This window comes from Argiope bruennichi, chromosome 6 (assembly GCF_947563725.1).
Source record: "Argiope bruennichi chromosome 6, qqArgBrue1.1, whole genome shotgun sequence".
Classification (NCBI taxonomy): domain Eukaryota; kingdom Metazoa; phylum Arthropoda; class Arachnida; order Araneae; family Araneidae; genus Argiope; species Argiope bruennichi.
The window spans coordinates 61,957,747-61,976,795 of record NC_079156.1 but is presented as its reverse complement, the minus strand read 5'-3'; the positions used below and the strand labels follow the sequence as shown (position 1 = coordinate 61,976,795).

At 29.1% G+C, this 19,049-nt stretch overlaps 1 protein-coding gene across 1 annotated transcript in view; it reads right to left on the bottom strand.

Annotated features, from left to right (window-relative positions):
* The window catches only part of LOC129971757 (uncharacterized), a 40,467-nt gene extending 21,702 nt beyond the window's left edge, over positions 1-18,765 (bottom strand). The window contains exons 1-7 of the mRNA XM_056085732.1: positions 18,089-18,765; positions 16,953-17,077; positions 15,008-15,117; positions 13,062-13,363; positions 9,985-10,103; positions 8,152-8,404; positions 1,077-1,264 (exon numbers count right to left, since the gene is read on the bottom strand). Coding sequence (XP_055941707.1) covers positions 1,077-1,264; positions 8,152-8,404; positions 9,985-10,103; positions 13,062-13,363; positions 15,008-15,117; positions 16,953-17,077; positions 18,089-18,360 — 1,369 coding nt within the window. The 5' untranslated portion in view covers positions 18,361-18,765. The remainder of the gene's footprint in view (positions 1-1,076; positions 1,265-8,151; positions 8,405-9,984; positions 10,104-13,061; positions 13,364-15,007; positions 15,118-16,952; positions 17,078-18,088) is intronic.
* Between the last annotated feature and the right edge of the window lie 284 nt (positions 18,766-19,049).

Genomic DNA, 19,049 nt, shown 5'->3' with positions numbered 1-19,049 from the left:
CTTAAAAAAGCTAAATTGCACACCAATTTGGCGATGACGCCTATCAACTACTATTCAACGCTACCGTTAGGGACATGAAGTTTTTAAAATTTTTTTATCTATTTATTGTAAGAAAAAAAATTTTATGACATATGTAAATTCTTGTGGCTACTTTATATAAGCTTGTTGAAATTCAGCAAATCTGGCACAAGTGATTTCCGTGTTTTAGATTATATTACATTTTCGACGCTTTGATGTTTGTTTTTATTAAAAAGATGTATAGTTCCAGATTTATGTTAGTTTGAGTGTGGGTATTACTAAGTGGATGATCATTGTTAACTCTTTCAGCTATTTCGCTTTATAACTAAAAGAAGCATTTGCATATTTTTTGATTTTTATTTCCTGTATAGCGTAATCGCCAAAATTTCAGATATATATTAACCTGTTAATTGTCGGGCCCACGAGTCTTACGGATGTCGCATTATCACATCTCAAACTTATAAATAAAAATGAAATCATCCTAAGCTGCGATAATTCGATAGAAAAATCCCATATAACCCACAAACACTTCATGTATCCTATGATTTTTAATTGAATGAATAAGACAATACATTCCTGAAAATAAAGGTGTCGCCTAATTAAATTATGAAAATTAGTTAAGAATTTAAGGTTAAACTTTGTACCAAATTTTTTAAGGATTTAGGTATCAAAATCCATGTATTTGAGTACGGAATGACTCTAAAATGAAGTAATCTACAAAATAACTTTGATATATAAATTTGACAGCAAAATTACAAGTCTACAATAATATTTAGGACATTATTAGTACAAAAAAGAGATATGAAATTAATGTTTGATTTTCTTTACCTACTACGATGCTAACTCAAAATGTACCATATTGTCAAAGTATACCAGAAAATTGACGTGAGTAAATTTCCATTGATTACTTAATAAGTCAAAGAAATAATTTTGCTGAAGAAATATCAATTTTTTAGAAATTAATCTAACTGATATAATTTTATATTATAAAGGATGTTAATGAAATAATTATATAGTAATTATTTCAATAATTATTATAAATAAATATTGATTATTACCTAAGGAAAATGGCATATAATATTTTGATTTCACCACGGATTTTCCATCCTTGCTCAGAAATCGTTCAGGCTTAAACTTTTCAGGTTCAAACCAGTATCTTGAGTCGTTGTGTGCATTCCAAAAATTCGCAAGAATGATTGTTCCTTTTGGGATATTATATCCATTTATAGAAACATCAGCCACTGTACTGTAACAAATGTTTTTTAGATTAATGTACAAAATAGATTATATAATAAGTAATAATAATTAATGATTGCATTTTGAAGTTGTTTAACATCAAATGATTTTTTCAAACTTCATTTTAAAAGTTAATGAAGTCAATTCGTGTTCAGGGATTAACGTGAAATAATTTATTCAGATTTTAAAATTTCTATGCATCCCTGTCGTATCCTAAAGAACATTCATTTACTGATTAAAATAATAATTCTTTTTTTTTCGCTTCACTTCCACTTCCTTCTTTTAATTTTAGTTTATATATTAGTAACTTTTTCATGGTAATTTCGTATTAGTAGCATTAGCAATTCAATCTACTTTATTTTCTGTTTATACGATCTTGATTATTCTCGTTTATTTTTGAACATGAGCTTTGAGTTAATTTAATCTTTATTATTTTAACTATTTTTTGAGCTTATATTTTATATAGCTACAAAATATTTGTAGAATTTATTAAACTTATTTATTACATTACTATTTATTTTTTATAAAGTAATATACCATTATATATATTATATATACCATTGTGTTAGTTAACACTATTAAGCTTAAAATAATAATAGAAAAATTACATTCAAATTTTTACAGTTTCAAAATCTAATAACGCAAGGCAGTTAAGCGAAAACAGAAAAATTATTTTCCTACAGCTGTTGTCTTTCTCTTTTCTATTATGACTTCAAAATTCTGATGGATAGCGTCTCTTTTCTTTCAAATCAATAATTCAAAATATAAATAAATCGTAAAATATTAATAACAGTCATATCCACTCTAAATGTTACAAATACGTATTTAAGGTACGATTCTTATTTGAATTACATTTTTCTGCTGCTTTTTTCTGAAGGTATTCAAAAGAGCTTGAAGAATGTATCTCAGACAGCAGGCATTCATTAATTTAATTAATAATTAAAAATTTATAAGTTATTTTAATTAATTAAAAAATCGTTTACTTTGGTCCTATTCTGCATCAAAACTTAACGATTCAAAAATAAAATTTAAAAAATCGAAAGTAAAATAATTCGGTATATAAAAGGTTAAGAAATGGCTACAAGTTGATCGTAAAACTGGAAAAAGAATTGAATTTTCTACTATAGCTTTCAGATTGTCATGCATTTTCAAAAAAATTGTTTCCAGATAGATAATAATTGATGATAGTGTAATAAAACCTTCGGATTTCAAAATTGATTTATTTATACCCTTGTAGTTACAGAGAAAAAAGATAATCATTTTTTAAATCTTTGTATAAGAACAAGTTTAGAGTCTAATATAAACTCTGCGACTGTTTCTAATTAAACTTCTGGAACAGATGAGTAATAAGCTCTTTTTCAAAAACAATTTCTCTACCAAAAAATCCATATTCGATAATACTTCAAAAAATAAAAGAAAAACTCTCATTTATAATGGAACCAATATACAGTAATTAGAAGAAAGAAGGAAGCGTTCCACATTTATTGCATACCGTAAATTTGAATGCTATTTGAATGATACAACCTTCTCAAATTAGGACATAATCGCTATAAGTCACGCAAAATAAACTCCATTAAAAACGTCTAATATATGGAAATCTCGCAAGACGGTTCGTGCGAAAATCGATGATGGAATCATTAACCAGATCATCACTGTCAAGTGAACAAAAAGAGCAAAAATATATGATAGCTTCTCATTCTAAGAACACTCTTAAGAACTACACATTAATAAAGTTTATGTGTTTATTTTTCCATTATCATTTTAGACCTTTTTTATTATTTATTTATTATTCAAGAGTGGTTGTATTTTATATATATATATTATATTTAAAATTTATTTTAAACTCTTAATTAAACCAAATTTATTTCCAAAGCTTTATCTTAATTTAGCCTGTAGTAATTTCATTCTCTTATTTCCTGATCCAATTCCACTGTTTCTACTTAATTAATTCAAGAGAAGCTTTGTAAAAATGCTCACATTTGCACTTTCACACGCTCCGCATGATGGGATAGAAAAATGGAAATTAAGCACATTCTTTACACACACACAGTAAGCACATTCTTTTTAAAAGATCCCTGTGTTTCCCTTACTTGTGATTGACTTGCGTCAGAAATCCCTATCAGAATCTTAATAATATATTAGCACTGTAAAAAATATATTCCCTATCAATATCTCATGTTATATAAGAAGAGGGATAATTTATTTCTGTCTCGGTCCCACTTCTGCTTGTAACGCGCTGTTGCGGACGTCCGCGCCTTCTTGTAAATAAATCATGCCTGCCTTCCGGGAGAGAATAAATCGAACTTAAACATACAAAGTCTCTTCATGCTTATCGCACCTGCATTCTGCTTCATATAAAATAATGCTTGTGTGTGTGTGTGTTAATGTTCGAATTTTCTATGATATTTAATCAAATATTCAAAATCTGGTTATTGGATTTTGAATTTATAAATAGACTTATCAAGTGAAATAAAATCTTATTCAATAAACTCAAGCTAAAAATTAGCAAAAATAAAAGAGTGATTTGCTGATTCGGCGTATTAATTTTTTTTTTAAATACTAACATATGAGACAATAAAGGTCAAACAATCAAAACGTTTTCAGAAAATTTTAAAGATAATTTAAAACGTTTGCCAAAAGGTACTACATACAAATTCAACTCCAATTCAACTTTTAAAAAAATTAACTAAAACAGAAGTATCAGAAGAAAGTAATTTCAACATTGGCAAAAGCACGAGACTTATAAATATAACTAAACAGAAAATAAATTTAATATTTCAAAGGGAAAAATTATTATAAAATGCTCTTGAATTACTTTTTAAAAATTTATTAAAGTTGGAAATTATATTACTGAAAAGCTAATTTTCTTTAAATTTTAATATACAGTTAAAAATATATTTGATTTGTTGAGAAATTAATATCGAAAAATCCTTTAAATCTCTTTACAATGGACGTAAAAATTTAATAGCAGAGTTAATCCTTTAATGGGGTAAGGAATATAACATGTGATAATGTTACAAGGGGTGTGGAATTATATAAGGTATTGTATATAAAAAGATGATAATCCGACTGAAACTCATATATTTATATTAGATTCGAAGATTTTATTATATATAATTATTATTATTAAATTATGGAACTTGTATATTTTATTTGTTTTCTGACATTTTATGCGACATGTATGTTTTATGCATTATATTTTCAAAAAATCTTTTCTGTCGTTTTCATGTGCCTTATATCCTTTTAAAAAGAAGCAAGTGAAGTCAGTGAATGTTAAATTAAAAAGAAAAAAAAATAATCGGCCCTGATTAAATTGTTGTTCATAAATAGAAAGAAAAGGCTTTTTTAAAATAATTAACAGGGAAACGTCTCCCCTCGCCATTAAATTGTAAACATTTAATTTGCCATCCAAACTCATTCTAACTTGAATTATATATGATATGAAATATTTATTGCAACATTTGATAACTTGGTGCAAAAAAAAAAAAAAAAAAAAATAAGAAAACATGAAATGTTCAGGCAAAGTAAATTCTCATAACATACTCTTGGATAATTATTCCAAATTATGCAATTAAAAAAAAACTGTCTCTAATTTTTTATTTATTGTTTACTTGATCGAAGATTTACTTGATCTTGATACTATATCGAAGAACTATATCGCTTGAAAAACATTTTTTATCAAATGACTTGCCAAGACACTAGTAATAGTTATCGATAGTTTAAAATATAAACTGTGTTATCTGTTTTTGCCATCTTGCGAAATTGTCTACTCAGAATGTCTAAAAAGTAATAAACAACATGAATTGTAACAAACAATTGATAAAATTGTAGCCTTTGTACACTTTAAAGCTCTAGCATTTTCCTATGTAAATTCTTTGTAAGATCCATTTCAAAGAAGTTTTATCAAATTTTAAGTGCAAAATATTTTGAAATTTTTTATATTTTTATTCTAATAAAACTACTGTTATTGAGATCAGGACCTGCCGTTAGCAATTTTTGAAAAATATTATATTTTTAAATGTATTTGCAATTCCTTGATTATAGCTACATTTTTTATACTTTACTCTTCATTCATAGTATATCTATACTTATAATAAAGCTCAATGTGTGTGTGTGTGTGTGTGTGTGTGTGTGTGTGTGTGTGTGTGTGTGTGTGTGTGTGTGTGTGTGTGTGTGTTGGCGCTCTACAGGCCAGACCGTTTGGCATACAGCTTCCAAATTTGGTACATGTATACCTTGGAGGTTGGGAATGTGCACCTAGGGTTTCTTTTTTCGAATTTTTAATTAGAATTTTAATTATTAATTAAAAACTAACTTTCCCGCCAAAAAAATCTTCCATTTTCCCCACCGCCAACTTTTCCGCCAAAAAAATCTTCCATTATCCCCAGCGCCAAACGAGAAAGGCTCCAGTTTTTTTTTCTCCCAACAGTAATGAGGCTAGGGTTAAAATTTTTCGGCGGATTATTTCAATCGGTTCTGTTTATTTTCTTAATGTTTGATGCATTTAAAATTAAACATTGTTAATGAATCAATCTTTCAGATTCATTCTGAAGTACTTTTGAATTAAAATAAAACAGAATAAAGGAAATTAAAAATTTCTAATCCGCATAGCGTTACCCCAACTGGCGTAGAAAAAATCACGTATTTGCGTTACGTAACCGGCGAAGAAAATTCACGCATGCGCATTCTGTTCTGATTGTTGCCATGACAACGTTATCAATGGATGATTTAAATTATTTTTGGGTTAGTTGCATGCTTTTGTAAGTAAATTGTATTTATGTTAGTTATATATTTTTTGTATATGCTTATAGTTTTAAGTACATCGTTTTTTAAGTAGTTTTTTTAAAACCTGTTTTCAACCGTTTATTTTAAACGATTCGTTTTATTTTCTTAGTGTTTGATGCATTTAAATTTAAACATTGTTAACTAATCGATCTGCTCATAATGAATCTAAGAAAATTTTGTTGACCAACTCTTGAGATATTACATAAATTAAAAAAGATATTCTTTAGTGCCCATAAAGTTTAAACGCTGAGTGACTCTATTTTCAGTAATCAGATTATAAAAAAATGCTTTGTTTCAGTAAAAAATACTATTATATTAATTGAAGATAAATTCTTTCCACTTTAATTTAAAGCATAAATTCTACGGGTGCTAACAGAAAATGAGAGAGATACATATTACGTTATGACTGAAGGCCTTTATAATATTATGAATGAATTATATGATAATCAAAATTTGAAGTTTTAAAATATTTTGATGAAGAAGCTATTAAAGTAGAAATTGCATAAAATATTTAATTATTAAAATTTTAACGAACATTAAGATTGGCGAACCGGCCGGTCGCCAAAGGCGGCTAGTATATATATAAAGCATTAAACCATTTTGTCAATTTTCGTGTGAGAAATTTTTTTCTCTAAATTTGACAGTTGTTACAACTTGTCCCGGATATGCGGCAATTTGTAACAATAAAAAGAATAATATTTTCTATTTACCATACTCTATACCATTTTTATTAATTAAACTGCTAATTAACTAACAATTAGATAACACAGTTCTAAGAAGGTTTTTTTCTCTGCCACATCTTTCACTTTATATTCAATCGCTTACATAGAACTAAATATTCCGACTATCTTGGGAGATGATGATCGGCATTAACCAAACTTCACGTGCTACCTCAAATTGAAAGATGATAAAGGAATTGGTTCATATGTAAATTTTGTCGACAACAAATCCAGTATTTATAAAACCTTTCTAACATATTGAGAGGGTAGAATAATAGGTTTGTGTGCTTTTTCCTTTGTAAACTTTGCAAATTCAAGCAGTCTTGATAAAAGTTGTATTTTTATGGATGGATGTAGACTTTTGTGTTTGACTGTAGCTAAAATGGATGACATGTTCAAAACCTCTGATTATCTGTTTCGGTTGGGAACTAACTGTTCTGCTATAATACAGAATAGATACTTTCATAAGAATTGTACTTCATAAAAATTCTGATTAAAAATTTTCAACGGCCTCTGCGTAGAACGAATGTGGCAATTTGCCCCTGGTTTCCCTAGAAACAAATTCTTGATACTTGCAATTCTGCAATATTTTAGAGCAATTTTAAATGAATCTTCTTAACCAATCTGGTTTGTAAGCCCTAATCCAAAGAGCTTTAGCCGACAAAGAAGTGCAAAAGATGTTTGTATTTGTTGTAGAAAATTAGTGACAATATTTGTTAACACGAAATGCACGGCATTATTTAGAAATTATGACTTTTGAGAAACGCCGAATATAGAATCTAGTAAATTCTAAAGAGAAAAAATGTTAATCTGATTGTAACAGGCAACAATAAAAATCCAATTCTGTATTTTCTAAAGAAATGATTATGAAATAAAAAAAAATCATATGCAACAAAATTTAAGACTAACAATAAGATCTATAGAAACAAAATACAAATAAATAAAATATTTTGTTTAGACTAGATTTGAACAAAATATTTAAATCAGAGTACTCAATTCATTTCAATTCATTGAAATGACCGAAGAATTAATTGATGGCCCTGTCAATCATTTATAAATCTAAAATTAATTTAAAGTTTCAAGTTTTTATTTTTTTAGTCATTTAATGTAGAATTAAGAACTTTCTTCATTTGCCAAAATAAAATGAACTTTCTAAAAAAAGTCACACTTAAAATATAATGATGTTAACAATGCTATAATTGCTTTCCTTATCTAATAGATTAATTCCTTTTCATATCATTTACTTAATAAAAGTTAAATAGGTCCTTTTAGATACAGGGATTTGGGATTTTGGCTTTGGGAGGGGGATAGGCCTGCTAGTTCACGTATCAATGGTTAATAGTTCTATAATTACATATTTCAAATATAATAATATTAATAAAGTTATGATTACTATCGCTTATCCAATGCAGCAATAGTCTTCCATCTCATTAATTCCATGATTGTCGCATAAGTATATGGCATGTATTTCATGTGGTGGAATTCTGGACTTTCTCCTGGACCTACAATCTCAATTATTTCTTGCACGATTTTCTTCTGTATGTCCGGAAACGCAGCCATGCTGTACACGAACCATAAAATTGATGAAGTAAGCGTTTCGCTTCCGCCAACAAAAAGATCCAAGATGTTTGCCAATAGCATGTCATCTGCAATAAGAAAGATTTTTAGAGGTATTTGTTTAGATATTTTATGACAGTATTTACTGCATGTCCAAAAAAAGAAATGGAGATTTTCAATGATGAAGCAGCAGACAAACTATCGCATTCATTTAAATTAAGCTTCAAGAGCGTAATAAGAAGTTTTCTTTAGTATGTTTCTTGTTTTTAGTACCAAATATTAGCGAAAGGTAGCGCTGCACAGATTTGAAATATCTCATAATATCCAATGATTTACCAGGAAAAACTCATACTGTGCACAGCTGGAAGTCTAATCGGGGAGTAAGATTTTTACTTTTATTGTGGAATAACAAAGCAATAATAATTCATTGGATTACTCACGAGAGTAAAGGGTTACCCGTCGTGGTTTTTTTTTTTATTATTATTTTTTTTTTTTATCAGCTGAGTTTATTGGTTTTAACCCAGATGTTTCCCTCTTTTTTAATGCACAAGCATTAAAAAGTTTCCAAAGCCCTTAAGGAATTGGAGTATATTATTAATTATGATTGCGCTGCCAGACTATTGGAACCGTTTTAGAAAATTTGACTGCAGACACTTCGGAAACACTGCTACATGATTCCTAACAGCTGATAACACTCTGCAATCTGCTACAAGAATAATTTAAATAACTGTTCTAAATGTTCTAACTGTTCTAAGTTTAGTATTTTTTACAACTACAATATTTGATGCCCCTAAATGTAATATACACTTTCTAAAAATTAAATTTGTTGGTTTACTTGTTATTATATCAAAAAAACTCTTGACTTGTTCAAATACATTCATAATGTGACTTTTCTTTATAGCCATAAACATCCAATTCAAATGAATCAAAAACCATCCCTTTAGTTGCTGAAAGTTAATACAAAATCAGATAAATAAAAGAAAATAAAAAATAGGCACTTCCATCTAAATTATTTGTCAAACTTGAAGCCAAATTACTTTGTTTAAAATCATCGCCGAGTTCTTCATTTTTGTTAAAATAATAGTATACCATGATGCAACATAAAGTCATTGTTTTAAAGGCTATGAATAAGTTTATTTCAGTTGAATTTCAGCATGTTTTCAATTTTGTGGCGCATCTAGTAATTTAGCAGTTAGACAACAATGTCGACCTTTCCAAAATTTCATCGCCGGCAGAGTACTCGATTTTATTTGAAGACATCTGACACACGGATTTATATTCTTTTTTCGATTTGATATATTCATCCTCTCATCAGTTTGTATGTGCTTTGGTACAGATGGGTTTCAAGATCAAATTCTACCTCAAGGCAGCTAAGCCCTGAAAAGTTCTTAAAAATATGACTAAGTTCCTGCTTTGAAGGAACATGAGAGCCATTTTTGGTATGCCCGAGTAGTTTTGATCGTGTTGGGATAACTAAAATTAAGGGAACTAAACTAAGACTGAATTCCAAATTTCCACATCACACAACTAGGACGACATTTGACATGGACATCAAATTTAAATTATTCGGATTTCAACTATCAGGTTTTGAATTCGGAATCCGAGACCATAAGAAGACGCAAGGTATGGAAGGAAAATCATATTAAAAAAAACTGAACCGTTAACTTACCCGTGAAGTTTGTGTTTAGATCTTTCCCCTTTCTGGATTCAGTTGCTAAAAGAAATATGTCAATATAATCTCGAATGTGTTTTGGATCCAGACTTTTTTTATGCTCGTCTAATTCTTTTCTGAAAAAATAAAGGAATTAATAAAAAAAGATTAAAACTTGGAAAATATTCAGCATTACAAAGTTAAAATAAGGAAAACACGTTTCTTGCTTTAAATGAGAAGCTATTGCTTAACACAAAATAATCTTTTCCTTTCCTACTATCAGATGTTATTCATGAAATTTGCGAATAAAATTAGCTTCAATTCTGCAATATAAAAAAAATGACATTCAATATAAATTAAATATGTGAGTGAGTCCTTTTCTGCAAATTTGACTAAATTGCGTTTGGTTTTAAAAGAATATAAAATGTACGTATTATTTAGTATTAAAAATATCATCTATCAAGAATATTCATATTCTTTTTGTCAAAACTATCCAATGAGTTAAATTATGATAAAGCATTCAATGTTAATTAAAATGTGTAGCTCTTATCGTTTTCAGATTTATTATATTCTATGACTTTAGTAATTGAATGGATTTTATTATTTTTAAAGGAATACCGAAATTTTAAATTTTATCTTTCCATGCTTCATCGAAAATTAGTTAACTAAAAAATATCATCGATGATTGTAAAAAGGGCTTTCTTTCAAATCCAGAATTTAGTTTAATTTAGTTGTATTGTTGCCCTATTTAAAAAAAAAACATGATAGCTATTTTTGGGACACACCTGGTAATTTTGAACATTGATCAGATGATAAGAAAAAATTTAAGACAGCGTCCTCTCTCCAAAATTCCACACCACTTCAATATCTAGATTTAATATACATTAATATGCAAAACTTGAGTAACTTACCTTGCATTTCTATAACTCTTCAAAACGTGCATTGAAAGAATGAAATTCTGTATACAAAGGCACAATTTAATTCAAAAGGAATGAAAAAAAGTTTAATAGGAAAAAATAAATAGGACTAATTTATTAGAGAACGAAACAAAAAAGACTTTATTGATAGAATGGAGATGGTACGAAATATTGCCTGGACAAAAACGGGAAAAACAAACATACCTCTTTATTTAAGATATATGAACTCGCCGGGCGACAATAGTTGCATGGCACTGCTTGTTCATGATCAACACAATATTAACCAAAAATTCTTGAGGCAAAAGTGCTAACTCCTCAATGAGTGTCTGTTTCAATTGTCTGTTAAATTTTAGAGGATAATCTTTCCACCAGAAGCCTGATCAAAACATCTCAAGCAAGTTCATTCGGATTTAAATCAGGGTATAAAGCTGGTCAATCTATTCGATGAGTATACTCATCTTTCAGAAACTCTTAAACTGCCAGCCACTTTTGTAATCATGCGCTGTTTCCCATCCTCCTATGACAAGGAGGAACAACCTTGTCACATTAACGATCTCCAGATACTGTCCATCGAACACATAGAGCTCCACTCTTCCATTCATCACTATGCCTTCCCACACAAATACGCTAAGACCATCTCAACAATCTCTATCCCTGATGGCAATGGGTTGAAGACGTTGTCCCTATTTCACTCCATATCAAATGGCGTTGAGAATTTTTTGCGAGATTAAAACGACTCTCATCAATAAACAGGACATGACTCAATTGTAGAATTTTTATTATGTTAATTACACCATTGCAAATTGTACTTCTGATGGTTTGCTGTTAATGGTGTGCAGCCTTCCGAACGCTGGGAAACTAAGCCAATTTTATGCAGCCATCTGGCCAAAGTAAACCATTGTCCAATTACCGTAAATAAGTTCAGAAAAATATCACCTACCCCCTTTTTTTTGTTCCTGTCTATTTTCACCAGCATGTGAATATATCGGTCTGCGATTCACGCTATTTTCCTTGGCTAATTACCATCAACTTTTCTTACAAATGTACATTTATTTTAAAGTGCTTTCTAAGAACATGAAACAGCACTTATGTCAATTCAAAACTCCTCGGCAGTACTCATTTTTTACTACTACACCTTTCTTCCAGTTTTTCACTGATTCTACTTCGTGTAAATACATCTTGATGGTTTCTTGCGGCCATTTTAAATGCACGATATCACTTTCACTAGTAACGAATGTTTGGAAATGCGATTTCTCTCCTTTTTAAAACTGCCCTGAAATGTGCTTTAATTCTACGCTTTTTGTATGTTCACATGTTTGCTGTAACTTCAGGGTCCTGATGTTTTTACATGCAGTTATGTTAATTTTTACTCAAGTAGCTGTCTACATTAACTGAGTTGAATTTTCACTGCAATGATCCCAAAGAATCGTTTTCTAAAATTTCATGGCTGCATGACGAAAAATTACCTTTTTCACTGATTTACATTCTTGTGCATATACCAGACACACAGTTTAATGAGATCGAGTAATTCTTATTTCACTTATAAATTCATTGTAAGTTATTTAGCAAATATATGTATTTACTGTAAAAAAATTTTTTGATGGAGCAGTAAAATCAAATTTGTATATCTAAAGAAAGCCCTATTGTCTACAATGTTGGTTGTCATTTAACACATATCATTTTTATCACCAAAATATCACTTATCAATCACTCATATCGCTAAAATTCCGCTCTTGTAAAATATTACTGAGCAACCTAATAAATTAATCAAAATTAATTTTGTATCGTACATCAAACAAAGGAATAGCCAATATTATGCACTAGTATTTTAAACCTGAGTATAGCATATTAGAAGGTGTTATTAAACTAATAGCAGCAATTCTTGGGTGATCCTCGATATCAAATATCCATCAGACCCACATATTTCTGAGGATCGCATCGAAATTGAAGCCTTTCTGTTCCAAAGCAAAATATTATCACTAGACAACGATGGCCCTCAGCTGTACACAAACAACAAAAAAGAATTCAACCCATTTTCTGGGCATCAACTGCGAAGCACGATTATGTGAGCAAACAAAAAGAAAGGAAATTGGTGATAGAGTACGGTAGGAGACAAATTAAATGTCAACATATTCTTTTAAATTTTTACTTTGCAAATAAAAACAACCATCACTTTACCTGAAATGCTTGCGTAACACGTCATATCTTATTCGAGATATCTCAATGGAAAGAAATCTTTGAAAAAATGGAATATGTCGTATCCAAGGAAATAATGAATATGAACTAATCATAGAAAGGGAGTTCATGGCTTTTTCTAAATTTTGGTCTAAAAACAGCCTCTTAGGATCGTTACATTCAAATCTTTTTCCAAAGACTAATGCACAAATGTTGTTGGAAATGCTTGCTTGTAGAGCAGTCTTTAAATCTATTGGTTGCCCATTGTATAACTTCAGAACTTCTAAGAAATTATTTATTTCAGCCTGCAAGAATTACAGAAAGAAATGGTTAAAATACACAAGTAAATTTTTAAACGCGTCTTTATTTATGAATTAAAATGTACAGAGTAAATTTTTTCAGAAGATTTTTACAAATTTGCAACATTGCTTCCTTGAGCAATAAATTTCCTAGTAAAGAAGACATTTTTACAAGCATATTAATGGATGCGAATGGATGTCGAGTCAATGATCTCCAGATTTGGGTGGCAAAACTGAAGTACCTAGAATATTCGAGAAACTTAGCGATATCTCCATTAAAACTTTAGTTCTAAAATTTGTTCTAGAACATTCGATATACTTTCAAGGAGCTATGTAAATCTGAGAGAAAAGAGGGCAGATGTGTACTGAGTAGTTCGCAGCTGAATAAAGCGAAATTTTCAGCGAGTTCTCTTAGGGCTTTGTGCTGTTGCGGTTATTCATTTGCGGTTCTCTGCTACAGAACAACAGCACTGTACTGCTGTTTACTATAAATACTGTTCTTAACTACTTTAAAGTCTGTGTTTTGTCTCCTGTATTTTGAGCTTGCTTATCGTATAAAGAACGCTATTTGTTATCAAGCCTATTTGATTTTATAACATACATATCCTAGATGGATTTTGGATTTTCCTAACAAAATTGAAAGTTTATAAATTTTTTTTGAAAATGAATTTAGTAGAATCTACTGTGATAGAAAGATAGAGTTTCCCCCCCCCTTTATTTCGAAACTCATTTTTTGCTTGGTTTGGTTTTGGTTTTGTGGTGTTTTAGGGCGCAAAAGCCATATCTGGCCATACTGCGCCTTCTTCAAACTGCAGTGCGCATAGTATACGCACGTATTCTATTTATTACAATCTTATGGAATTTTATACAATAATTTTTACAAACATTATCATTTGCTAAACATTTTTTTTTTTTTTTTTTTTGCGCAATAGTATTAATTTTTATAGATTGCTTATCATGCATGCATTTTTTAGATTTTCAGTTTTTGTAATAATAATTAGAATTTAATTTTGTAATTTTTATTTTAGCATATTTAAATGAAAATAAGTTCACTGCAATTATTAAATCCACTCCCATACATTATTCTAGTTTTGGAGGGATTTTATTCGGAATTATTTTTTTCTGAGTGTACAGATTTATGTTATGAATTTGAAAACTGTCGCATAACAACATCTATTCGACTTTCCCTCGAAAAACAAATACTTTAAGAAACAAATATGTTTCTGCTGTTTTATAATTAAAATAATTCATTCACTCTATATATAGTAAAACTTTTATAAGATATTAATTTTACTTGTGAAACAATCACCTTTATTTTCAATTGACATTTCGGAAATTTTCATTGTCAAGACCATTCTGGTTCCCTTAATGGATTACTTTTCATTAAAGTTCTAAAAATATTATATCTATTATATTGTATTATATTCTAGAGTTTATTACAATAGTTTTGGAACATTCTGTGTAAAACACAAGTTTACAAAAATTGTTGCTGAATTTCCTCATTTTGGTTGTCGGTAATGAGGAATTTTTTTTGTTTTTTTATTATTATTATTTCTCTTTATTGTTTTAAATGTTGTTCTTGATTCAATTGTTTTCTCAATAAGCATAGAAATCCTAAAATTTCTTTTTAATTACAGATTTGCGACTTACCATTACGTCTTCTTCAAATTTTGTTTTCCGAATACCAAGATTCTTCAAAGACTTCATTACGAATCTACGCTGCTCTTTCCAAAGCAACATATTATCTCCAAAAAACGCCGCTGCAAAGAATATCAGATTTTTAATAAAAACATTTAAAAGGAATATCTATGAGTTCATATAGGGCTCTAGAAAGCCTAGAGAATTGATTTCCTCAAAAGGTTTTTTTAAGGTAAGTAATATGGCCTAACTGTCAGCATAGATTGTCTTTCAAATCAACTTATTTATAAAAATATAGAAATAGTAGGTGAATATAAAACTTGAAATCTAAACTGAAAAGTAAACATATCACTGAATATATATTCTTATTGATAATATTAAAAATTTATAAAAATGCTTTTAAATAGCACTACGTATTTTCAGATTGAAATGTAACTTTGTGTTTAAAAGATTACATTTGTATAAATTAGCATTTTAAAAGCAAAAATTTGTGTATAATGCTATTGTATATTAAAATTTCTAGTTATATAAATAAGAGACACTAATTACAAAAGCAAGTTTTGGAAAATTAGGTGATGCAGAAACGTGATGTTAAAATTTATAAAAGATTTCAGTTAATATTTCAGTAAAAGACTATTGCAAAATGAAATCAGATAGCAATAAAAGCGAATCCCTGTTTCCATTCAAGGATTTCGGTCATCAGGCTCTATGAATCCCTGGTAGCATATTATTATATATTATTTCTTGCATATTCATTTTTAAATCCAACACCGAACTTGAAATATGCATGATCATTCTTCATTAATGTGAGATTAATTAGATGATTGATACATATCATTGATTTAACATCGATATCACATTAGACTGATATCTTTTTTGTTGTTGTTTTTTTCTCTAATTTACAATTTAAGTACCGTCAATTGTGTAGATGATCTAATAATTTTTTTTTATTTTGGAGTTTTTTTCCAATTTCAAATCAAATGGTCTGTAATTTGAGCTGAGCATAAACACTTCTCAGTCCAATGCACTTGTTTATTTTTTCTTGAAACCAGATTTGAATTGAGGACATCTGCTACATCCATATCTGAATAAATTTATATCATTATATCCAAAAAGCTAAAGTAATGTTCATGGTATGCTATTTTTTTTATATCTCTAGAATATACTGATCTTTATCATATTCTCATCTGTACATCAAAATTATAAGAATTCAATGAATTAAATTGATGTTTTTAAAGATGGCATTGTGCCGTCATTTTAAACATGTGTCTTCCTAATCGGCAACAGTTCAGTTATGGAGACAAGCAGTACAAAATATTGCTTACATGAAATAAGACATATTAAAGAAATTATTTATCCTACAGTAAAGAATTCTGAAAAGACTAAGAGGTAACATAATACCATATTAATGTGGTCATTCTTCTATACTTGAACAAATTTAACAAATATTTTACTACCGAATTTTTGAAGGATATTTCATGATATAATTTTTTGCTTAACCATATGTTTTGGAAATTTCAACCTAATTAAATTTTCCTTTATGCACATTTTATTATAAACTCACCTACCTTATTAGCACAAAATATCCAATAACATGTTATATCTCCATGATATTGGCCGATATTCAGAATATCGAACCACATCATGTATATATCGTGCAATATTTTTTGCTAATACAGTAAAATCAACTATGAAGGAAAGATGATTCAGTAGTATTGCTTCAATTAGCAAAACAAACGTTGAAGCAGCTTTAAATTAAAAACTTTATGAGCTCAAATTTCAGTCATCAAAGTCTATCTGCTCTTTTTTGTACCCCTTTTTCATGAAATAATTATCATTCTGCTATCTTAAAATGAAAACAGTTCTTTTTTAAAGAAGAAATGTGAAAACGTGGGCAATTACTTTTTATATGTATATACACTTGACTATAAATGCGCTATGTTAAGCGTAAACTCACTTAGAGGGTTTGTAAACTGCAGAGTACCGAATGGAGGTCTTCCCATGAACTCCGGTTTGGATAAAGCTTCCCTTATGGCATCTCCTCCGTGTAATACGACGACATTCTGAGACCCAAGACGTATGCTAGATTCAAAATTAGAAGCTATTAAATAAGTTATATAAAATATGGAAGTTTTAATAATTTCTAAATATTAATTAAATCAATGATTCTTAAATTCTGCGTCTGTTGTTGCAATGTAATATCTTCTGTTATTTTGTAGGCCAGTTTAATTCACAAGATTCCACAGACGGTTGAAAAATTAAAACATATGTTGTGCTTGGAGTTGTATTAACAGAAACCAACGTTCTTCAGATGTTTGTGGATATTTGATTAATTTGAATGATAAGTTAAAGATTAATTAAGTCTGTTCGATACAAACCCAGAGAAAGCGTTCGGTATCTTCCAATTTACGCAATATCTAACTGAAGGTTTTAAATGCACAAAGAAAAGATGAAGCAAAATGAAAAAATCTTCAATGTTCCAATTAGTCATTGTTTTAAAGTGTATAATCATTTCAAAAATTAGAGATTTAAGAAATTGGAAGTAGGATAATATTACTTTTAAATTTCGAGAGAGTGTGTTAGAAAATTCATGTTGACTAGCATGCTAATTAGGCAATAAATTAATTAACATCACTATTAACAGCAGTGAATATCTAATTTATCACGAAAACAAGATGTATATAATCACATGCATGCGATCACAAAATCTCAACTAACACATGGCATTATCATTTCAAAACAAGAAATGCTTGTGTAAATACTATAAATGTAGCACTATAAAACCTCTACAATACATCTTTCAAGGAACTAAAGCAACTTATTATCAAATTCTAGATAAAATGCGATACCTGCACATAATATAATAGTATAGGTTTACGTTTTGTTGAAATTTTATAACCATTTTAATATATCATTGCTCAAATTGAATTAAAAAGTATTCATTAATTTTAAAATATTTTGCATATTATTTAAAGATGAATATCCTAAATTTTAGTTTTGTCTTAGTAAATAAAAGGTTTAATAAAGCATTATTAAAAAGTATCACAAAGGTATAAGCTATAGTGTATTCAAATAGCTATATTTATGACTCACCTGAAGACATCTCCGTATTTCTTCCCTAATTCAATTAATTTCAAATGCACATCTTCTGATAAAAAAGGCAAATATCCTATTAACGGCAATCCAATAGGACCGGGTGGATAATTACTTTTTTTATTCTTTATCAGCAATATTATCACATATGCCAAAAAGAAAAAGAAAAATCCAATCAGGATTTCATTGCAGTATTCGTCAGTCAACGCTGTTAAAATTTCAACGGTATTCTTTAATTCAAAAATTTTTCGATTCTTCCCTGTAAAGTACATTGCCAATTGTTTTATGAAGAAACCTCTGAAAGAAAATCGAATATTTCCTGAAATTCTACCTTATTGCAGCCTTGTTCATAAAGAAGTTCTTGGTCACATAAAAGATCAGTTTTCAGTCAACTATATAATATAACAATATTATTTAACCTTCCGCCGGTTGCGCCGTTTTAAAAAATACAACAGTGGTTTGTTTTTTCTTTAAAACATAATTCTGGCAATAGAGAGCGTTAATCACCATGCGTATTCATTTATTGAATCTTCCTTCACATTTCCTGACAGTTATTTGCATTTCTGATTGCGCAATCAGCTGCACCTGAGATTTTTAGCTGTAAACATCTGCTGTATTGCACTTTATGCAACGCGCGCCAGCTTGTGAAATTCTTTTTCGACAGAATCTTTAAATTTACAAAAGATTTCAGTTAATATTTCAGTAAAAGACTATTTCAAAATGAAATCAGATAGCAATAAAAGCGAATCCCTGTTTCCATTCAAGGATTTCGTTCATCAGGCTCTATGATTCCCTGGTAGCATATTATTATATATTATTTCTTGCCTATGCATTTTAAAAACCAACAGCGAACTTGAAATATGCATGATCATTCTTCATTAATGTGAGATTAATTAGATGATTGATACATATCATTGATTTAATATAGATATCGCATTTGACTGATATCTTTTTTTTGTTG